The sequence below is a fragment of the Electrophorus electricus genome, chromosome 13, assembly GCF_013358815.1.
Source record: "Electrophorus electricus isolate fEleEle1 chromosome 13, fEleEle1.pri, whole genome shotgun sequence".
In the NCBI taxonomy this organism is placed as follows: Eukaryota; Metazoa; Chordata; class Actinopteri; order Gymnotiformes; family Gymnotidae; genus Electrophorus; species Electrophorus electricus.
The window spans coordinates 3,644,217-3,667,208 of record NC_049547.1 but is presented as its reverse complement, the minus strand read 5'-3'; the positions used below and the strand labels follow the sequence as shown (position 1 = coordinate 3,667,208).

Genomic DNA, 22,992 nt, shown 5'->3' with positions numbered 1-22,992 from the left:
CAAAGATATGCATATATGCTTTTTATTCTCCACAATATCCACAAGTGTTCTTTTCTCCACAAGAGCTCATGCAATCGCTCTCTGAGCCACTCGGAGCCTATACTGCAGCCACAGGCGAGCGAGAGCTAAATTAAGAGCTCTCTGCGTTCGCCATTGTCAATGCGGCTTTTTCCCGTTGAGTCCCAGCAAGCTTCCCAGTCAAAGTTGCCTGCTTCTCGGGTCTCACCGTGCTCCTGATGTTAAACGGAACTCTGCTTTTTTTTTCTTCTTTCTCTCTTTTCCATCCCTCTGTCCTTCTCTCGCTTTCTTTCTCTCTATTTTTTCTCTCCCTTTCCCCGCTGTGTCCCCATCATTCTCTGTGACTCTCATTTAAATTCATCCTCTCAAGGACTCGGTGCGTGCAAGAGCCAAAAGATAATAAGCCAAGCCATTTATTGGCCATCTTTGTTTTCTCTCTGTCTGTCTCTCTCTCTCTCTCTTTCTCTCTCTCCCTCTCGTAGCCTCAGTGAGGCTGGGCTCGTCACAGGATGGCAGCTGTCCCTTGCCCATTAACATTGCAAATCAGCTCAGCAGGCGGAGAGGTTCCGCTCAGCCATCAGGGGCCACAAGCTGGATCTCTACAAGCACTGTGACGAGGACCTCGTCTGGCCGCTCTCGCACGAGGGCACTACAGAGCAGCGAACAGAAGCGAGTGGATGTACCCTCCATGACGAGTTTCACAAAGTCCGCTTGGCCCCTGTTCCAACAGAGCCGCCGTAGCGTCTTCCCAGCACTCTTCTCACGCGACCGGTGTGTTGTATGTCTGTGGGTTTTAAATGCTTTCTTTATGCTCCTTCTGCAGGAAGCAGGCAGCTATGGTGTCTTGTACATGCGCTGTCTCTCCCGTGGTACATATCAAACTATCAGGGAACGCCATCTGCTCCCTGAGCTAAATGCACAGACCTCGGCAGCCGGGGCAGAAGGATTCACAGGTGATTGTTCTCCCAAGCCCTCACTCGGCACTATTGTCATGGTAACCAGCCAGTACTTCAGATCAACGCAAGGCTTGCAGGCGTGCACACAGACACATGCAGCTTGCTACTCCTTTACCATACACATCATATACAAAATGATTACGGACCAGTTTAGTACATTGTACTTCATCATATGTTGTTCGCAAACTAACTTTGCATTGACTTGTTATATTTTAAAATTGCTTTTAGACTGTCAAATGCACTGAAATGTGTTATCAGTAAGGAATAATGGTATTTGAATAATGTTCTGGCTCGGGGCGGGGGGGGGGGGGGGGGTTGCCTAAGTGAAATAAAAATGTTTGATTGTAGTTAAAATAACTGATATATGTCAATCTCTTTTCTGCAATTTAGCCTTTAAAAATAAGCTGCAGTCAGGATGACACCACATGATAAAGACCTATGATACAAGTTGAATTATAATTAATTCTAAATAATTAAACACACACACACACACACACACACACACACACACACACACATACATACATACATACATATATATATAAACTATTCTAAGTTTAAATTATAACTATGAGCAAATTATTAGATAGAAGAGATCTTATCAGGTCAACATTTTAAAATCATAACACATTTGAAATTTGAATACAGGAGACAAAAAGATATTTACATGCTGACACGCTGATGATTGGGAAAATATAACTAGCAGATTGCATCCATATCAGTGTATGTACATAATTTACAACAAACCACTACAGCGAAGACTTAGCATACATCAGGGGACCTCACTTAATGCAGTGTCATGCCCATGCAAATGGATTTAGCTCCCATTCATGGCATACATTAGCAAAATTGTTGACCTCCAATCATATACCTAATACATTCTAATCAAGGAGCCACTCAAATCCAGGGACATGGAAAGAAAAAGGAACAGCATCTCCTCCCACAGACAATGATACATTAGAGACCTTCTCATTCATAACACCCCATAGTCCCTGTTCTCACTGAGTCCTGCAGTGCACAGCCCTATTAACCCAGAGCAGAGCACCTCAAGCCAGACAGTTACCAAGGGCTTTGGACTTTCATTAGCAAAAGCTGCCATTCCGTTTTTACCTCTTGTTCATTGTTATGTTGGGAAGGGGGATGTGTGTGTGTGTGTGTGTGTGTGGTAGGGGGGGCTTTTCAGGCACCTTGAGAACCGCTGTAGTGTTTGGAATTGCTGTGCCCCTGTGCTCCCAGCGTCGCCTCAGTGTGTGTGAGTGTGTGCATGAGCATGTCTGCGTGTGTGTGTGCGGGCACACAGAGCAGTGCTGGCTTTGTGCTGCCTTACAAAGAACAGGAAACAAGGGAGTGGAAGGGGCTTCTCTGGGGTCAGTTCCATCAGTCCAGCTCCTTGGCTCCTGGCTCATGGATCAGGGTAGGAGAGCAGGCGCCCGTGCCAAGCTTCCCTCATGACAGGCCGTCATAAGTGTGAATGGGAATTAAAAACACTGTACGGGTGTTAACACCCACTTACTGCGTTACGATCCGCTTTGTAAGGCCCAGCCAAGCTAAACGATTTAGTGAGTTCTCTACTCCGTTCAAATTTATACCACTTATAGTGGGTTTAATAATTAACTCATAAGACAACCGAGATAAGAGAAAAGTGCAGGGAACGTACTAATTTCTGCAGAACGAGAAATTTGTTTGGTCCTGGGGTTGTTCTTTGGAATTCAGATGAAATGCCGCTTTAGTTCTGTTTTGATCCATGGAGTAGGAGAATGTTAAAAGATAAAAGGTAGAAGACTTTTAAGTCCTGTGATTTTGTATTAGTCTTAGTAAGTATCTTGTCCAATGACGTCTCACCTTTCCTGGGCTTTGCTGAGAAGGCATCTGCAAGTTCATCTGTGCATGGGTGTGTGTGCATGCCTACATACTCAATGAGGCTTGCAGGGTGTGGGAAGGAGCCCCAACATGGTAGGGCCCGGCTGGTGACTTTGGCTGACACCCAGGAAGACAATAGTGGCCCCATTAGTGCTAACGGGGACACACGTAACGGGATTAGGGCTCTGGTCACCGCTGGTGCCCTGGGTGGGGGTTGGACCACATGGGAAGCTGCAGCCTCTCGCAAACGCTGACACCCCCCCCCCCCCCCCCCCCAAGCCTCCTTTGCCTTACCCTGAGAACATCCCACTCAATCACATCCCCCTGACACACTCAGCTACAGCGAGCCATTCACTGGATCCCCAGCTCCCAGGACTATGCCGGCCATTCCCACAGCCCACTCCAGAGGAACGCCCTCCGCTCGGGCTCGGGTCACCCTCGGAGCTTTGAGAGGGCCTATTCTTAGGAGTGGCGAGCGTCCGTGGTTAAGAGTTTATAGCCATGACCAGCCCTGCTCACTAGGACACAAAAATGTACGTAAGAATCCGTCCCTGGCGCTTACGAGGACGCACACAGGGAAAACGAGGAGCGATATAGGAAGGGGACAATTTTTTTTTGTCCCATTCTCTCTCTGTCGCCATCTCTCTCTCCCTCTCCTTGGCCAAATTCCTCAACTTTGCCCAAGACACCCAGTCAATTAATAAGACATCGTCTCCTCCCCTCCACAGCCCCTGCACAAGAGGCCACCCAGGAGACCTCACTAAAACAGCTCCTATGGTGGGCTGCTGGAATGCTGAACACTTTGGTTAGGGGGAAAGACTGAGAGAAGAATAGGAAAGAGCCCCATCATCGTACAGGAGGGCAGCCGGTCAAACCTGGAGCTCAACAATGGGAAATGTGGCCCAGTGCAGGATTCCACAGTTTCCCGCCCGAGTCCAGCTCCAAGTTAAAACCCTGGGTAGATTCAGACAAATGCAGTATCTTTTTCATTTAGCTACAACAAACATACCGTCACTAAAAGTCAACCCAAAAATGTGAAAAGGTTTACATGGTTTAAAGACATTTTACACAAATTTAATGCAGGTGGTTAATAAGGTCAGACAGCAGTGGACAGCAGAATATCCGTATGTTCAGTTGCTCATGGGGGAAAATGGTAATATTAGTAATAGAAATGGTAACATGCGAAAAGCAATCACAGTTCTACAAAATTCTCATATGATCCAAAACAAAGATCAAGGATCCAGAGACAAAACTTGGCACATGAAAAAGGGGCATTGTTCACCAGATAGGTCCACAGAAATAAATCAAACGCATACGTCACACATGTAATCCACCACTGAGCTTTAGTGACTGGTCTATATCTGTATTTTTTTTTTATATTGTGATATTTCAATTATATTGCTACACTTTGCAATTAAGATATACCTTTCAATATGATTAAAACACACTGATGAATTTGTCTAAAATTATTATTCGCTGGATTGTGTGCATCACGTTACACCAAAACGCCAACAGCTCATTCATCTGGAAAAACTGATGCTCACAGCACAAGTTTAAAAAATGTGATTTGATATTTAATAACATTTACAAAATCAAGAAGCAAAATCAGAACAGAAATGATAGTAGGTATTAGATAAACATTTTAGAAAAAAACCCCAAAACATTTGCTTTAACCTTGCCAAATTATGGCCCTTGTTAATGTGCAGTGAAAGCAGGACGAAAGATGCACACAAATACTTGTAACTTAGAAATATTTATTACATTTGACACTTGATAACATCATTATATAACCTTTGTTTAATAGGTATTCAAAACTTTAAAGCCCTTTATTCTTTTCATATACACTTCAAACATGTTCTCTGAAACTCAAAAACAAGCAAGAAACTCCTGCCAGCATGTCTAGTGAACACACGGGGAACATTCTCCCACAAGCACATGGAATCTGAGTTGAACTCAGTCTTGGGCAGTCATGCAAGATACCTAAATTTGCACGTTTTCTAACATATTTTAACAAACTTGTTCCTCGATTTTGAAAACAGCAAACAATCTCTAATTGCATGGGCTCTCATATATTGGAAAAACATTATTTTAAGAGGGAACCATTGTGCACATAAAGGAGTTTGCGATGTTAGGTGTATTAGTTTATGGCTTTGCAGCTACAAAATATATACATTAAAATCCACCATAAATACCCCTTTTTAATAATCATCTAATGATCCCATAACCCAATTTTAATAAATTAACAGATCAACATTTCTAGCCCAGCTAGATGACAAAAAGAATGCAATAAAATGACAACCTTTTACTCTCCAAGTTCAGGAGCCTTCTCTTCTGTGCAGAATAAAAGATCTGCTACTGCACAGTAAGCACTCCTAGATGAGCTAGGACAGAGGAGGGCCTTTATCAACATCTCCTGTTCAAGTAAATCTAGCTGAAATTGCCCTCAGAGCAAGCTAGCAACCGAAACCTGTGTAAACACTGCCCCTTGCTGGCTGCACTTGATTGCACAATTGGCTGTAAAATGGCATCAGGTGCCTTTATAAGCCTTTAAACTGCATGGCGCTCAGGCATCGGGTGTTGCAATGCAGTAAGTCTAAACAAGACAAACTTAAAATTAAACAATGAGGAGAGAACGGATGTACTGAATGCAACTTCAATCTCAAGCTTCAGTAAAGTGGCAGAAGAAATGTCGATGGAATTACCCTGAAGAAATTATATATGCTATTGGTTTGCACGGCCAACAATGAGTGTGTAGTGGCAGAACACAAGTGTGTGTGCATCCCTGTTACCCCCTTTTTAATCTGAGCAGAGGTCACAGTGATCGGAGTGATGTGAGGTTCCCATTTCATTTATTTGTAATGAATAGTCTGTATTGTTATTACAAAATTTGAAGATTCGGAAGAACAGCGATGCGTGTCCATACAGTCCATACAAAACAGCATGGATCAACTGTCAATACTCCTGCCAGAGGGAAGCACAATGTTTCTGAATTTCAGTACAAATTTGTTTTTTCATGATTGATGTTAAACAGAAGGTTTTGAAAGACTTGCTTACAATGAAATTTTAAGATCGGTTTTTGTTGTTAGAAGCTAAGGATTTGCATCGAGTTTCACTGCTACAGATCAAAGGTTTGGCAAAAAAAAAATCAAAAAAAAAAATCTAATAATCTCATGAAAGAAATATAAAATGAAGTTCTATGAATAATTTTTGCCTTCACATTGAAAGGAGACACTAGCCCACCTGTGGCTTCAGTGTTTTACAATACAAGAGAGAGAACACAAAATTTCTCAAGAGATGCAACAGATAAGCTCTGGAGGTGAGACAACACAACGTGGGAGTAGGCAACTTACACAACTGAAAGCTTGGCTACTTCCTACTTAAAACACTTAGCGTTGCCTTCTTCAGAAGCTTGATTTCACACACTGCCAAAACAGCAGAACTATTACATTCGCTTTACTCAACAGTGAAAACAACTGTTCAACAATTCTAGTTTGCTCACTCTGATAAAAACTAGAGATGAATGCCTTGTCTATGGCTTGTGGAAGCATATTAGAGGTAAATATTTGTTCCCTAGCCACTTTTAAAATGACAGTTCATCTCAAAATGACCCTAGACATGAAATTTTTTACCATACAAATTTGAAGTATTATTTTTATTCAATACAATATCCCATAAAGCATAAAACCTTCAATTCCATAAAAAGGAAAGGAGCTGGATTCCCTTCAAACACAGCCTAAAGAGGCTGCAGCGTGCAGGTTTAGATGCGCTGGGAGATATGGAGATGTCCCCTCCGCCCACATCATGGCGGGCCGGCGTGCCCCACCTCCGCGGGCAGATGAAAGCGCGAGCCGGCGGACATGACCGCCGGCAGCGCAGGGGGATATGTACTTACGCAGGGCCCCTCTGGAACAATAGCAGGAAAAAGGGCCACAATTAACCAGCTCCTGAGAGCATTAAAGTAGGCCAACAATAACTTGCGATGAAGGAGTGCTTGGATCAAAGGAACGAGCTCTTTTCAAGGGCACACGGTTAGGATGTGTGCTCTCTCCACCCTAGCAAACGGTAAATGGTACCCACTAGCATATACATGAAGGCCTCACGCACGCAGCCGGACCCAAGGCTTTTTAAGAGCTCGGGAGGACGGCTACTGGAACAGCAGGAGCACAGCAGGAGTGCTTTAGAGATGAATGAAACGGTAGAACGGAGTTCTGACCTACCAGCCTTAGGAAAATGCGAAGGAGTCTAGAGTCTTTGTGAAAGCCAAATTCTCAGGTGTTTCCTGAGGCTATGAAGCAGTGACCACGCTTCTGCCCATCTCTTCCCTCGGTGTTCCCGCGTGCCTGTCCTTGCTGAAGGACTCTGAGCTGCTTAATCTCCCGGGGGAGGAATGGCATGGCGGCAAAGCAACGGATAAAGCCTCAACTCCCCGAGGAGTCCAATGTGGGGCGCGCACACATATCCTATTCTATTAATACACCCAAACAGCCACAGCAGGGCAAGAAGGAAGGGACTCAGCAAGAGGCACAGAGTGGGGCAGGGAGTGGTGGAACCGCGTGCAAGCCTCAGCGAACAGCTCTCAGCACTAGCAAAGTGGGCAGAGCTCTGCCCGCACTTATTGCTCATCTGCTGCCATGTCACGTGGGCAGGAGCACCAATGGACCAAAGGAGCTGTGAGTGAGTGAGTGAGTGAGTGAGTGAGTGAGTGAGTGAGTGAGTGTGTGTGTGTGTGTGTGTGTGTGTGTGTGTGTGTGTGTGTATGCTGCCTTTCACATTTAAGCTGGATGTCACGGCTTGGCTAGGCACGCACACACCGGAAAACGTGCGATTGTTTAAAACACTAAAGCTCCTTGTGAAAATGACTGACATACAAGCTGCGAAGCTTTAAAGAGCCCTAATGAGGCGTGTGTTTTTGTTCTCCTTTTCTTTTACTTTCCCCCGCCTCTCTCATTTATAATGCGTAACAGACCCTAGCAAACCAGGTCTGCTCATAAATGTAATACTAGAGGAAGAAAAGGGGCCGTTTTTGCATAGGACGCCAACAGCAAGTCAGTAATGTTGATGCATTCACACTTAAATCAAATCCTGCTCTTAGCAAGGAAGTAGACACATGCTCAGCCATCTGTGCAGGACGCATGATACGAGGCAACTGGGCGTACGCTTGATGCATCTGAGCCCTGTTCAGACAGTGAAGCTACATGCTACCTTTTGTTCTGTGGATTATTCTGATGAACTGCTAATTTGTCATTACATAGACACTAGACATTGTGTCATTAGACACATAGGGATACAGGTGTACCTGTGGGAGAGCACTTCACTTAGTTTTATAACAAATAAAGTAATCATCTCATAGAACTCTAAAGGTGCAATACATTTATAGGGCTCTCTTGTTAGTCTTATTACTGACTTGCTGCTGGTCACTTAGATTTACCCCCTTCTGATACGACAGAGGTTAAATATGACCACTGGAGAAAATAATGTTTTTTCCTTAGTGCTGAACAACTGTGAGTCTGTATGCCACAATGCAGCCATTTCCCTTCACCTACAATCTTACTCATTTCACCAGCATTCATTATCCTGCCAACAGCTAGGCTCAAGCATAGCCTAAATCCACTCACCAATAAAATCTTAGCCCCAACTAAAAATCATTTCAGACAACAAACAGCCAGAGACATTCCAATGCTGGAACTGGAACCGAGAAACAATGCTTGGCTGATTGCATCCTCTTTACGCTGTTTTGCCTCTGTCTAGCACTATGTGCTGCAGCACTGTGGCTTGCCCCGCAACCTCTCTCTTCTGCATCAAGAGTAATTTCAAGTACAAAATAACCCTCTTTACTGTCAAACAGTTCCCCCCTGTTACCTGGTGAAACATTATATATGCGGAAGAGGCTGTTGCCTGTTCTTCGTTGTCAAAGGTAGAAAATGATTTGTCTGAATTCTCTCAGACAAAATCGGTGCTACTTCACTGTTCAGTTTGGTTTGGAAGAAGCCTCAGACTGATAAGCCTGTGCACGCAAAACCACTGAAAAGCTACAGTACCCTGTATTCCTGACCTGTGCTGAGGTCAGTGAGAACAATTGTCACAAACTGTTTCTAAAGGACATCCTCAAACTTTCACAGTCTAATTGACCACATATAAGAATAACTTAACATATAAACAGTAAACCTTATTTTATAAACCTTTGCATTTATATTCTTTTAGAATAAATACTCCATTTCTTTTCTGTTCCTTTTTTTTTTTTTTTTTTTTTGCAGAGCTTAAAATTGGCAGGACAGCACGGAAACTAGGTCCCAGGAAACTGTCCCACGCTTTCCCGAATGAACCTCATCTTGGTGGGTGAGCTGCACCAGACGCAGAGGCCCGGTCACCTGGGTGAGGAGCGTGGGACCAGGCCAGCTCCCGACCCGGGATGAGCTCGTTTTCACAGCCCCCCCCCACACTCCTGGGCCCTGCTCCGTTCCCCCGTCTATTGCTGGCGGAAGGCTCAGGCGGCTCCGGGTGAGCACGCAGGGGACAGGGCGCGGTGGAGTGTGGCCCTAGGGAGAGAGAAAGGGTGGTGGCCTCCGATGGGCTCACTCGGAAAAGTGGAAGGCGGAGCGGGGCTGGCTCTGCGACGGCTCGTCGTCGGGGCCCGGCGGGAGGGGCGTGTGGATGGACAGCAGCGGCAAGGCGGGCGTCCCGCTGCCGGGTGGGGTCTTCTCCTGAGACTGCGAGGACGAGGAGGAGGAGTGTGTGCTCTCGCTGGAGCTGCTGCGCGTCTCTGTGCTCGTGCTCGTCTTCTTCATCTTCCTGCGCTTGGCCAGAGGGGCCTTGTCCACCGTCTGCAGCCGGAAGCCCTCGCGCTTGCACTTGTTGAAGGCCTGCGGGGAGGGGGGAAGCCACACCACACTACTTCACAAAGAAGCCGTGCCGCATATTTTGTAAATTCTGCATCATTCTGATCTGGACCGTGAGGATAATCTTAATTAAATGGGCCCTCTGTCCCCATCCGTCTCTTACGTTGAAGGTGACTTTGACGCAGGTGTGCACAGAGGCGGTGGACGTGCCCAGGATATCGGGGGTCATGAGGGGGTTAGAGGAGAGCTGGCTGTCATCCTGCAGCCAGGCATTGTAGCGCAACTCGCACATCTTTAGCCGCTTGGTAGGGTCCACCGTCAGGAGCTCTGTACAGGTTGCGGGCGTGCGCGCGCACACACACGAATCACTACACATGTATAGTTGCTCCCATTCATTTGAGCAAATGTAACTCGTGCAGAGAGTACGGCTGAAGGTGCGTTCTGTGCCACCCTCACCCTGAATGAGCTCCTTAGCCTGCTGGGACACGTTCTTCCAGGCCTCCCCCTGGAAGGAGAAGTCTCCTTGCTTGATCTTCTTCATGATCTCCTCGGCACTGGTGCGGGTCAGACTCTTCTCCTGACACTGGAAGGGCACCTGACCGGACAGCATGGTGTACTGCAGTAAAAACACAGAATGTGGCAGATGAGTCACGCCGGCACTCGATGCTTGGCAACAGAGCATCAACTGCTTCCACACTGATCCCAGAGTCCGGCATGTAACTGCAAGGCATGGAAAAACGAGCGGATATGCAGATGCTGTTATACCACGTTAAACTGATTAGGAAACAAGCAGCAAGTGACTGCGGCAATATTGCAAATGCAGAAAAACGCAGTTCAGATCGTAAAGTCATCACCTTTTCAGGCCAAGACTATTAAAAAAAAATTAAGAGAGTCACTTTTTTGCTTCCTTTGTTTCCAGCTTTTGCTCAGTAAGAAAGAGTCTGCTACCTGGAGACAGGAGAGATACAGGAGAGAGGTAAAGGCACAGAAAAATGCAGTTTTGATGAGATTCAGAGTGGTTGCTCTTCTGGTTGATGTACAATTGTTTGTCACTGAGCATAAAATAGAAAAAAAAAAACAACAACACTAAGACAGAGCCCAGAGTGCGCTCTCTCCCTCTCTCTCTCTCTCTCTATAGCATGCAGCACTGTAGGGCCTCTCAAAGCCTGTCTGAGAGCATCTTATCAGTGCCATCCACTCCACTACTTGCTCACCCCCCAGGGGTTTATGGCAGCTCTTCCACACACGTGCACACACAGAGACAACGATCGAGAGAGAGTAATGAAACACATCATGCAGTGCAGAGCCAACTCCAACAGTGCACAAACACCACAGACAGCATTCACAGAAACCAACAGTGAAAGCTACGTTGGGCACGTTCTCATAAAAAGACTCAACCCTCCAGAGTGGCTCAGCTGCTTATTTCCTTCTCAGAAGTGCCCATAGCCGGTCAGAAGGTCACATGGCCACGACGCCTTATAGGGCTCTCACCAGTATGACGCCCAGACTCCAGAGGTCACAGGACTCGTCGTAGCCGTCGTATGTGAGGATCTCGGGGGCGGCGTACTGCAGGGTGAAGCAGGGCGTCTTCAGGAGCTGGTCGTCGGGCGGTTTGAGACGAGCAAAGCCGAAGTCGATGACCTTGATCTCGGAGCTCTCGCTCTCGTCGGTGAACAGCAGGTTCTGGGGGACGGGGGAGGCGGAACACCCACTGCAGTACATGGCAGACTAGCTTTTAACACATCGTTAACTTCTCAGACTCAAGCAAAGCCCGTTAACTTATTAAACCAGCCAGTTGAAATATAGACACGTGAAGTATATTCTTTTATGTTCGTGTGCTTGCTGAAAATAGAAGTGACAAAAACCTCATTGCTGGCCTTTATTTAATCATCATGTTTTGTTCTTTAAAAATTAACACATGACAGCACTTTGAGACAACAGCTACAGAGGACAGTAGATTCACACAGAATTAGCCTTTTTTTCCTTTGGGCGTCTGCAGAGGTGGATGTGGTCAGTGTGGATTTGCGTTGAATGTACTTTCAACAAAACTGTCATACTTGTTACAACCCAAAAGACACAGCTACTGTTATCCTTCAGTCTGAGAAACACCCTACACCTCCTTGTTGATCTTTAAGCTGTTGCAAATGTTTTTGTGTTTTTTTTTCCCCTCTTATCTCGCTTGGAAGAGTGTGAATCCTAGTCAGAAAATCACAACTCAAAGAATTAAACTGATATCATCTTGCTCAGCTAAGTGGACATATTTGTTCTTGTTCCACAGTGTCACGGTTGGCCCCTCCTAGCATCCCGTCACCTTGGCAACCCTGTCTCACGTCTTTTTTCTGCTTCCTGGCTCCATTTGTTCTGCCCATCGGTTGGTTTCCCCCTCCCGTCTTTAGCTTCAGCTGGTTCTTGTTTCCCCTCTAGTTAGCCCTCATTACCGGGCGTATTTCTACCTCGGGTTTCTCCAGTCTTGTGGCTTGTCGTTGTCCTGTTTACACGCTGCCTGTGTTTGTTTGTCCTAGCCTCCGTGTTCTCTGTTCTAGTTGTTGATTATTTGCGTGTTCATGGTTTGCTTGTTTGTTCGTTTGTTCTTTTCTGTGTATGATGTACTCTGGATCTACTCATGCTGACTCTGTAACCCTGGACAGTTCTACTGACCATGATGTTGGACTTGGCCTTAATAAATCTCGCTGTTCTCAGTGTTTGTGTCCACGTCTTATTTGCTCAGCGTTACATGCAGAATATTTGTGCAAAGGGCTTTGATCAGAGGAAACGATATCTTTCTTTTTATTGTCAGGCTATTGTTTGCCAAGTGGACATCCCAAATTCCACTCAACTGATTGGTTAACACTATTATGTCTTAAACTGCTCAAAGGTCACATGGTGGGGGTGGACTGTATTATTTGGTCCATCCTGCACAGGCAAGAATGGCCTTTGTTATCTTCACAGATAATAGAGTGGTATTTTCCTTTGTGTACTTTCTAATTTGCAATTTAATTTGTATAACCTCATTATAGCCTTTATCCAATGATGCTGTGTAACCAATTAGAGTATGTAACACTAACAAATCCCGTATTGCCTTTAACCCCTAGAAAAGCTTAGCTTTCTAGACAGTGTTCTAGATTGTAAATGCAGAAATTCTAACCATCAAGAACTACTGTCTAAGAACCAGTTTTATTACTGACACCAATTCTCTCTAAAGTATTCATTCTCTGCTATACACAATTACTGGGTTAAATGGACAAATGGTAAACTTCTGACAAAGAATGTTATTTTAAGCACAAGCAAATTTATAGTTGTTTGCATATTTTCATAAACTTAAAATTTGGAGTCATAATTTTGTTACTTACACCTCTTTCTGACATTAAGTGTAGGTAAGCAATGGTAAGGGTAAATAAACAGAACCCTAAAACAACCCTACATTCACAAGTCAAAAGAGATACCCTTTCATGACCCTTTGTTTAAACAAAGTTAAATGAAACTGCAGCATTTGCCAGTCCGTCACTCATGTAATTACACTGTATATCTTGATGGCCAATTCTGCTGTGAACACTTCACCTTTAGTACATACACGCCTTCGGCTCCGAAACACACTCGTCCCAAATCGCACGTATAGGCTTAAGCTGCACTGGCCCACGACTCCTGTAATGTCATGTGATCGTCTGGGAAAGCAGCAGCCGTTATGTGACGACTTGTGAGACGGGAATTCCAGCACCTACAGGGCGAGCCAGCATGAGCAGGGTCTCGGCGGAGGGCCAGTACCTCGGGTTTCAGGTCTCTGTGAACCACGCCCACGTCGTGCATGTGGCTGACGGCAGACACCAGCCTGCGCATGATGCGGCTTGCCTCCGTCTCGCTGAAGTGCTGCTTCCTCCGGATCCGCTCGAGGAGCTCACCCCCACGCAGCAGCTCCAGGACCAGATACGTATGCAGCTGCACAAAATCACAAACACCCCAACACACGCACGAGCGTCCAAGCAAACACACACACACACACAGACACAAAATTGCGTGAGAAGAGTGTGATGAAAAAACCAGGGAAATCTTCATTAGCCCAGGGGCAGGGGAACAATGGTTGGGTGGTGTAGTGCTGCATTATGCTTTTCATCTCGGGAGTGGCACTATATGGAAGCTGACACACACACACAAACACACACACACACCCTCCTATTTTCAGATCTGAAGGGGTGTACCACTGACTCAAATTTATTATTATATTGAAAAACACAACATTCCATCTGGCACAGAAACCGTACCCCGGTCTAACCTCACACGCACACATGACATCAACAGACATGAGACTACGAGCACACAAACAGAACATCTTTTCCAGGCGGTCTGAAGCGACAGACCAACCTTTTTTGCCCCTGTATCTTGTACAGAGCATGTAATTGATTGAAAAACAGATAGGGAGCCGCCATTGCTGGGAGGGTTTGGACCATGAATGTAGGGCAGTGTTGAGGAGAGTTAGGATTTAAGCACTTTTACTCTGTCTGTTCCACATTCCCTGACTGAATGAGGCTGCAGCAAGCCTGGAATGGTTCTTACAGCCCTAAGGCCTCTGTCTTACACACACGCACACACGCACACACGCACACATGCAGTACCCTACTTGGTCATGGTAGATTTCATGCAGCTTGACTATGTTGGGGTGTCCATCACACAGCTTGAGAGCAGCTATCTCTTTCTTGGTCTGGGCCTCCATTCTTCAAGCAGAGAAGAAAAAAAAAGTTTATTTAATCAATTGCTTCGTTGAAAACAGACCTTCAACAGAGGGCTGTCCGTGCAAAAACAGGGCCTGCTGTTCACATCGATGGCATTGTGTTCAGATGTACTCCAATATTAAAGAGATTCTGTATTCATTTTCCCCCACTGTGATATATGCCATTATATAATCTAATATTCTTGAATACAACAAGATATGTTTACATCATAAAATAATGTTTCATGAAGCATATCAAGGTTGCATCAAAATATCATTTGAAGGCTTAAAAATGTATAATTCATGTGAAATACACAACAATTCTGCAAATATTAGAGGCCTTTCATGTTTGCGTGTAGTGCATGAGTAGTACCTTTTGCTAACAATCTTTACTGCATATTTCTGTTCACTCTTCTTGTGTGTGCACTGCCTGCAGATGGAGAAGCTGCCTTCCCCGAGTGCCACCTCCTTGAGGTCCATCTCGTAGTTCATGTAGAAGGGGGAGTCCTGTACCACACGCAACACCTTTCTCAGCAACAGCGCCTCAAATGACCCGCCTGGCAGAGTCCCCCGTGCTGCACAGGTAAGATGCGGGTACCTTCATCATGGCGCAGCGTGCGACTGCAGCAGCCCCGGGCCTGTCTGCTCCGCCACACAGCTGGGCAGGTTCATCCATCACCACATTCCTCTTAAAAAGGATGGAGGGAGCTATGAAGGAGTAGCCCTGCAACGCATGCGCACACAGGCTGAATTGAGCAAATATCTTGAGCAGACATAGATGAACGTACTATTTCAACAAGAATTACAAAAATGTTTTGTTTGTTTTTTTAAACTGTGATGCTTGCAAATACTTAAGAGGCCATGTCTTTACTTGCCAGATGTAGATTACAAATTTTACATACACAATTCCTACAATATAAAAACAAATTGTACAAACAAAAAAATAAATGTTTGCGACTCCAGTGACCTGACAGTTAGACAGGAAGACCCTTGTTCAATCGAGCACAATCAAAAAATTGTTCACTAGACAGAACGGAAATCTGGAATGACACAAAATAGAAAGGACCACTGGCTACTACAGGTGTAATGGTTTCAAGTATTGAAGAAAAAAAAATAATTGTTGTGCCAATATTCCACTTGGTCTCTTCCTATGGTCTCTCATATGCTATACATTTTTGCATGCCACTTTGCAATTTTTATTTTTTAATAAAATCATTATTTTCTGAGGCAAACTAACCTGTATAGTTCATAAGCATACCTCAGAACAAATCAATACATTTTACAACACATTAAAAACCAAACTAAACAAAGACCTTATTGGCTACATTTAATTCAGACCGGAAGCCAAATAACCTAAAGTTTTGACCCAGACTCCCGGGAACCCATCGCCCATGCTGAAAAGCCAGAGTCTGAAAGTCACCATTTGTTGTCCATCTGTGATAACTGCATCATCTGTGGCGTTTCGCTCTGCTGTCACTGGCTACGAGACCCAGACGCCTGCAGCTGTGGCCTCCGCATCAGGAGGAGGAGTGCATGGATGGACGGAAGGATGGAGGGATGAATGGATGAAATGCTCTCAACTGCCAAGCCGGGCTGTTTGATTGCTCTGCTTTTCAAATCGCATCTCGGTCCTCTAATGCAACTTAATTTGGTTTTGTGAAGAGTTTTGGGTTGGGGGGGGATGAGACGAGACACACAAGTTGAAAGTTATCACCGCAGACGCAATCGCTGCAACGCCTGCAAATTATGAAGGATCAAAATTCCAGAGTACATGAAAGGGAAGCATTTAAAAAAAAAAAAGCCATGCTGAAGTTGGTAATCAAAGGTTGAAGGAGTAATTGAGGCAGGCATGGTTATTCTAGCAGACGCCAACCTTTCATTGCATGACAGTGTCGTTAATGGAGCTATTGATCCTGCCGAGTGGAGGATCCAGAAGGCAATCATAGATATGATCCCATTCAATGACGCCGACATCAGCTGGCTTCATGTTATAGGCAACATCATGGTTCAAGTCGCATCAAAAATAGTCATTCACATCTGATACTCAAATCCATCTCCACATCAGCATAATTACACGTCTCTAAACAGCCCTCCTGCTCGTTTCAATACCAACACAGACAGCCAGGCTTGCATTATTTACAAGATCATTATCGAACGTCAAATACCGATCTTTACTTCCCCCAAAAGGCAAATAGAGGGTCAACTTCACAATCACACAAACTAACCTTATCAAATGGCCTATCTCGTGTAAAAATCAGCCCAAGTGTTCAACATTCTGAAGCAAAATCTAATTACAGAATATTAGCTCAGAAGGCAGAAATTTCATGTTAACATGAACAAGTGTACATTTATGCATTTATTTATAGTCAGGCCTTCATGCCTCTCACCTGGAAGATGCGGTCGCAGTTCTGTGGGAGTGCAGCAGGGGAGTATGTGGGGTCCATTTCTGTGAATTCCTCCGCAAAGTTACTCACGTCCAGCTCATCCCGGATGACTGGCTTAAAGGGAGCCGGGACATTCTTGGCAGCCAAATCCTCCCAGTTAATTTTCTGAACGAGACAAGAGTATTTTTGTTCACTGTGCCGTTTTTGTCTGATCCTCAGTCAAGAATTTCCACAAATGCTTTTTTTTTCCATGCCTGGTAAAATGGGTGGCTCTTCACATTCTGGGCCCCTGAGAGCCCCGAGCCCAGCCTTTTCTTTGGATCTTTAATGAGGAGCCGCTGAATGATGTCTCTGGCCAGCGGCCCCATGTCCTTGGGGTATGGAGGATCCTTCTTCAGGATTCTCCTACAAATGAAGTGAGGGAGGATGGGATGTAACGCTAACAAAAACCCCAGTTTCTTTGGTTTTCAGTGTTGATCATATATTTTAGAGCAAAACTAGCCTAACACAGTGCATGGAGGAAGCAAGCGAAGCGTGCGGAGTTTCGCAATACTCTTACACTTTCTAAACCCAAAGTGGTATCAGCTCAAAGACCAGAGAGCAAGTTCCAGAAAGGAGTGAAAAGGATGGATAATAAGTCTCATGCTGCCATTGCCAGTAAGTTTTTTAACATGTGGCAAGCTTCAGGCTGTTACAGGTAACGGGAGATGACTGGCATCAACAGTCCACATTACAAAACTCATGTAAGGGCATATGTATTTTTACTTGGCTATGTCAGAGTGGGAGTTCTCATCTCCATCCACAGTGAAAGGCGATCCACCGGTCATGAGCTCATACATCAGAACTCCCAGACTCCACCAGTCCACGGCCTGCAACGGTACCGGCGGATCAAACAGCAGCTTCACTTCCCTACCTTTTTCAGATTTAATACACATGTAATGCACATAACACATGTTGTTGGGTAAAAAAAATCTCAGCCCAGCACAGCAAACGGCCGAAGAACATGGAATGGAAGTGGGACAAAGAGAGGACCAGAGGCCTGTACCTTGTTGTGTCCATATTCCCCTCCTTCTACGATCTCAGGGGCCATATACTCTATTGTGCCGCAGACGGAATAAGCCCTCTCTACCTACAAGGCAGAGAGTGCAGGAAAGGTCAGAAGAGAAAACACCCGCACGTACACACTTCTCAGTCTTGGCTATAGGTAAAATGCAGCCCATATCTTTGGACTGCCCAGATTGCTATGCCTCCATAAAGCATAGCAACATAAACAGCGAAGCTAACGAGTTTGACAGAGCAGAGCATGCCCGGGCAAGCACACGCGACGTAAACGCTCATCCGTTAGCAGAGATGAGGTGTGACTCGGCTGAGACTTGATTGCGCTTCGAGTCTCAGTACAAACCCTGAAAGTCCGCCCGACACCTGACCGTTTTAATCCAACAGTCTTTTCTTCTGCTACGTTATTTCTCCCGTCGCACGGACCTTCGGTCCGACCTCGTGGGTCTCACCTCCTGCCCTCCAGCTCCGAGCTCACCTCCCAGCATTCATCACTGGCTTTTGCCTACAGTGTGATGCTGACACACCGGAGCGTCACCTGCTCTAGTCCATGCTCCATAGCTCAATCTCTCAAGCCACAAGCTACTTATTGGCAGTAAAGTATTGCTTTCTCTCCAGCTAGAAACTATGTATAATGTTTTTGCCTCACCTCGTCAAACTCTTTGCTAAGCCCGAAGTCCGTTAAGACGACGTGTCCATTTGAGTCTAGGAGAATGTTCTCCAGTTTTAGGTCTCTGTAGACAATCCCCAGCTCAAAAGAAATACACATAATTTTTTACTGTAGTCATTTTAGTGATTTTTTTTTTTTTTTTGCAGAAAATGACAAAACCAAACAAAAAATAATTCTGTTCAGTTTGTCTTTTTTTAAATATCCCTGAAATCCTTCTTTAGCTGAAGATGTAAATGTAACTGAAGATAAATTAAGAATCACAACAGCATCATCACAACTGCACATACATCTTAAAATGCTGCGATTGACCAATATCGTATGTGACATCAAATTTGTTTAATAAAAATGTGTTCAGTGAAAGTGAAAACTGAATTTATTCTGTCTGTTTTGGACCAAGCAGAAAGCCCCACGGGCAACATCTCCCCACCCCTTCAAAAATTAGAGATTATTCCCTGCACAAAAGAAAAAAATAGTACTCCTCCCCTTACAATAAACAAAACCTTTGGTACATTTTAGATAACACAAGCTATTTTTGTGCTCATTAATTTGCATGCCCTGGATACTTGATCGAATAAAAAAAAAAAAAAAATGGGGCAGGAGGAGGGAGAAGGAAAAGGCCTGGTGACATAATGAAGCAACTACTTTTACATCTCCTCTAAACCCACGCTTACTTCAATCACGACACATTTCAGGTATTCCCTGTTCAAGATCACAAAACATCACACATGGTAATTAAGGACTAGACCTTAGTTATATCACACGGTTGTTGCCCTGCTCCTTACCTGGTGCAAGTGCTCGAGCGCCAGTGCGATCTCTCCGCTGTACAAAGCAACCTCTTGCTCTTTGAAGCGGACCCTTTGCACCAAGTGTGTGAAGAGCTCTCCCCCATTCACATAGTCTGCAATCAGAGCCTGGCATCAGCCTAAACTCACTGCTGCTTGCAAATGCCTTCATTTTTGTAACATAACAGCTCTGCTATGGCTTTAGAGCTCTCTAATACAGCAAACAAAATGACTCTGAATAAACACACCCATTTGAAAATGTGTTGTAACCTGTTGTCAGTAGATTCCAAAATAGTCATTCATTTAACAAGTTTCAATATATCATTTTTTTTAAAAGAATTTAAAAAGGGAAACTTAAAAGCCAAGTGTGCTGCCCTAGTACCTGGTTTCGCTATTTAAGGAGACCTGCATGCATGACAAAGTCTCAACATTGCAAAATCGATCATTTAACGGACAACTGCAGGCTGAATGCTCTTCGCTGGTCGTGATGCACCCCAGCTCAAGACCCCAGCACCTGCACGCAGGATGCAACAATGGTTTCGGCAGAAAACCGGAGCGGGAGCAGAGCTGAGGGGACGTACCCAGGATGAGGTGCAGCTTGGTATCTGTCTGGAAGGCGTAGTGCAGGGTGACGAGGAACGGGGACTGCCTGATGTGCTCCAGGACCTGCCTCTCTGTGCGCGTGTGCTCGGCCGTCTTAGCCTTCTGCACGATGGTGGCTTTCTTCAGCACCTTCATGGCATACAGCTTACCTGAGTCGTGTCCGCTCACCTTGCGTACCAGGAACACCTTGCCGTAGGCTATGGGTAGACAGCGGTCAGCGACCAGGCCTGGGGGGGGGGGGGGGGGTAAAGAGAAGAAGGGGAAGGTAGTGCATGCTGGGACTCACCTCCTGTGCCCAGGACCTTCAACAGCTCAAAGTTCTCGATGCCCACGCGCTCCACGTGGCCCGTCAGGTTAGCTGGGGTGAGAATCAAAAAGAAACACAGCCTGAATTTAGTGTGCTTCTAACCAAGAGGATGATCTTAGTTTAGATTATGCAGTAATTTAATAAGATGTATGCATATTAAGTAGATGTGATGCAAATAGCGGGCTGAGGTGTGCATATTAAAAGGCCCTCTGTTTCTATGCATCTAGTTACCGCTGCTGAAAAAAAAAATTGTGTGAACATTTTATTTCTAAATACAGAAAACATGCAGAATGCTTCAGCCTTTTGTAAATAGCTGTCACACAAACTTATTTTTGGAGCTCAAAGTATCCTTTCATGAGGATGTTGTAATAAAAGTACGAAAGATTCACTTGTCAAGATAGTTTCCCTTCTCATTTTCATTTTAGAAGAATGGAAATAAACGTAACTGTTCAATAACATCCGGGACTGTTGCATTTTCTGAAGATCTTCGTTTCAGGCGCTGTTTACCTTTGCCCTACTTTACCATGTCCAGCATGTTGATGTGAGGGACTCAGGGCATATCGAAGTGAATGAAGACTGTACGTGCATGTACGAGTTATCTGAGAAAGGAAGGCATGCACATTCGCGTACTGTGTGAAGGTTCGAGCTGTGTGGTCACATGCTCCTCTTGTGGCTGCAGTGAGATTGCCCACTTAGTGTCACGCTGAGCGTGCTTCGACACAACACATCGACCTCATGCTGCATCTAATCGCCTATGTCCCCTTCACTCTTAATACCACAGCAGACGACCGCATGCCGAAAATAACAACGCACTTATTTTGACCAATACTGTGAATTGGCATATTATAAGTAATTAAAATAAGTTTCCTGCATTTTACAAATAGTCTCTTTGTGAAAACTATCATTTTCCAATGGATTTGTCATAATATTTGGTAGCAGTGAAAAGCAGTATTTATTTTACACTGCACAGTGGACTCACAAACACACAACAAACGGGCCTGTGCGGGGATAATTAAAATGTCAGTTCCACAGTCTTGCCTACTGGCGTGCAATTACAGACAGCACTTTTATGTGCTTCTATCTCAGCTTCAACCTAGAAGCATTGCTATGTAATAACATGCAAGTTAAATGTTGACTTAACACAGGACACAGAGGAGAATGTAGCCTATGTTTAATGCAGGCTTTTGGGAAAAGATGGATACATAGTGAATCCCTGGGCTGCACACAGTATTAAGAATGCTGTCAGAACTTTACTGTTATTTATCAATACGCCTGCTATAATTGGCATCTGATTATGATTTTTTCCTTTTGTACATAGTGTTGTACAGCTTCAGAGAAATTACCTTTACCTGAGCCTCACAACAAGCATCTCAGTCCTGAACATACCTGACAAGTACACTTTCATTTAACTTGATCATTTAGAGACCTTTTCTAAGCATCGCTCAAAGCAACCATTACCATACAAACTCATATTAGCACACGGTCAAATGCTTGAAAACAACCCAGGGACCATTTTCTCTAGACATTTGAAGACGAAACTGTGTGAACAAGTTACACATGCCTAGTAGCAAGTATATTGTATATCGATAAGTAAATTGAGAAACAGGACACACCTTACAGCTTTGACATGCGCTTGAACAACTGCTCAACGGTGCAGATGGGTTAGACCCTGCCAGACAAATTAGCTGGCTTGAGTATTTATATAAGTAGTACTATTACGAAAACGTTTAAGACGTTGAAAGCTACACGACACTAACCTAATGACAAATGGTATGCACACCACTCAAAGACTAGCTAGCCCTAGCAAGCCAAAGGCGAGGTAAGCTAACGTAACAGCAAAATTTGACTTTTTCCAGGCCTAAACGAAGCGGCTATAGAAAAGGCAGACAACTGTTCGGTGGTGAGATAAAGGATATCCAAACATTACTGCCATTTCAGCTGACTAGCCGAGTGTACTACAGTGTTACTGGGGACCGTGCCTGCGCCGAATGTTCAGATGGCGGTTTGAGCTAGCAAGCTAGCTACAGAGTAAACTGGGTGCCTGGCCGGTGACTTAAAATATCACCCGAGGATCAAGTATGATATCGTATTATTAACTCACCGTTTGTAAGTTCATGTTTCACAGTGACCACTTCACCTTCTCCGGATAAGCCTTCCCTCGAAGACGGCATTTTTCCAGCGCCAGTTATGTTTTCCTAGCTAGCGGCGAACGGGTCTGATCAACGAGGAGTCTGTAATAACGAATTCGGCGACTTACACTAATCCACTAACCGAGTTACAACAAAACAATCAGGACAACACACACATATCGTGTGGAGTAACCGCATGCTCGCAGGGAGTTTTAAGCAGAGTTAGGGAAACTAGCTGAGCTACGACACCTATAACGTTACCTACTACTGCACCAAGCCCATTGAGATAACACTACACGCTCGACCAAGCCCCCTAAAGAAACGCCTCTCCCAGAGTCAAGCGATTACTTTCATCTCGATAAACATTAAGGCAGAGTGTCATTTTGCCCTTACGTTTTCACATGAAAATCCCAGTTGTAATAACAGCTACGTGACAGACCTAATTAATCCGATAAAACATTGCTTACCACCCCTGTTTCTGGACTACACTTATACTGTACAAAATGTGTTTTCCTGCTCTAACACATCCATTTTACATTCATGATGGCCTTTTGAATCAGCTAGCTAGTAAGCTAACAAATATATGTTGTAAGTAAAACTAAAATATATTATGGGGTAGACAGGAACTGACATACAGACGAGACGTTAACTGCAATGGTGGATATTGAATATCAAGTGTTGCGAAATAC

General features: G+C 44.8%; 1 protein-coding gene across 3 annotated transcripts; it reads right to left on the bottom strand.

The window, feature by feature from the left end:
• Nucleotides 1–4,568: 4,568 nt before the first annotated feature.
• rps6ka5 (ribosomal protein S6 kinase, polypeptide 5) lies at nucleotides 4,569–22,942 on the bottom strand. Of its 3 annotated transcripts, XM_027004817.2 has the most exons (18): nucleotides 22,697–22,942; nucleotides 22,276–22,405; nucleotides 20,154–20,225; nucleotides 19,846–20,064; nucleotides 19,265–19,380; nucleotides 18,462–18,563; nucleotides 17,802–17,885; nucleotides 17,522–17,625; nucleotides 17,011–17,161; nucleotides 16,760–16,921; nucleotides 14,971–15,096; nucleotides 14,746–14,879; nucleotides 14,283–14,376; nucleotides 13,433–13,603; nucleotides 11,162–11,353; nucleotides 10,127–10,286; nucleotides 9,834–9,997; nucleotides 4,569–9,694 (listed from the first exon to the last, which is right to left on the bottom strand). In XM_027004817.2, exons 2-18 carry the CDS (start codon nucleotides 22,343–22,345, stop codon nucleotides 9,407–9,409), a joined length of 2,409 nt encoding a protein of 802 aa, XP_026860618.2. In that variant the 5' UTR covers nucleotides 22,346–22,405; nucleotides 22,697–22,942; the 3' UTR covers nucleotides 4,569–9,406. The 3 variants fall into 3 exon arrangements, with proteins under 3 accessions (XP_026860618.2, XP_026860617.2, XP_026860619.2); XM_027004816.2 differs by having other exon boundaries at nucleotides 22,276–22,942; XM_027004818.2 differs by lacking the exon at nucleotides 19,846–20,064 and having other exon boundaries at nucleotides 22,276–22,942.
• Between the last annotated feature and the right edge of the window lie 50 nt (nucleotides 22,943–22,992).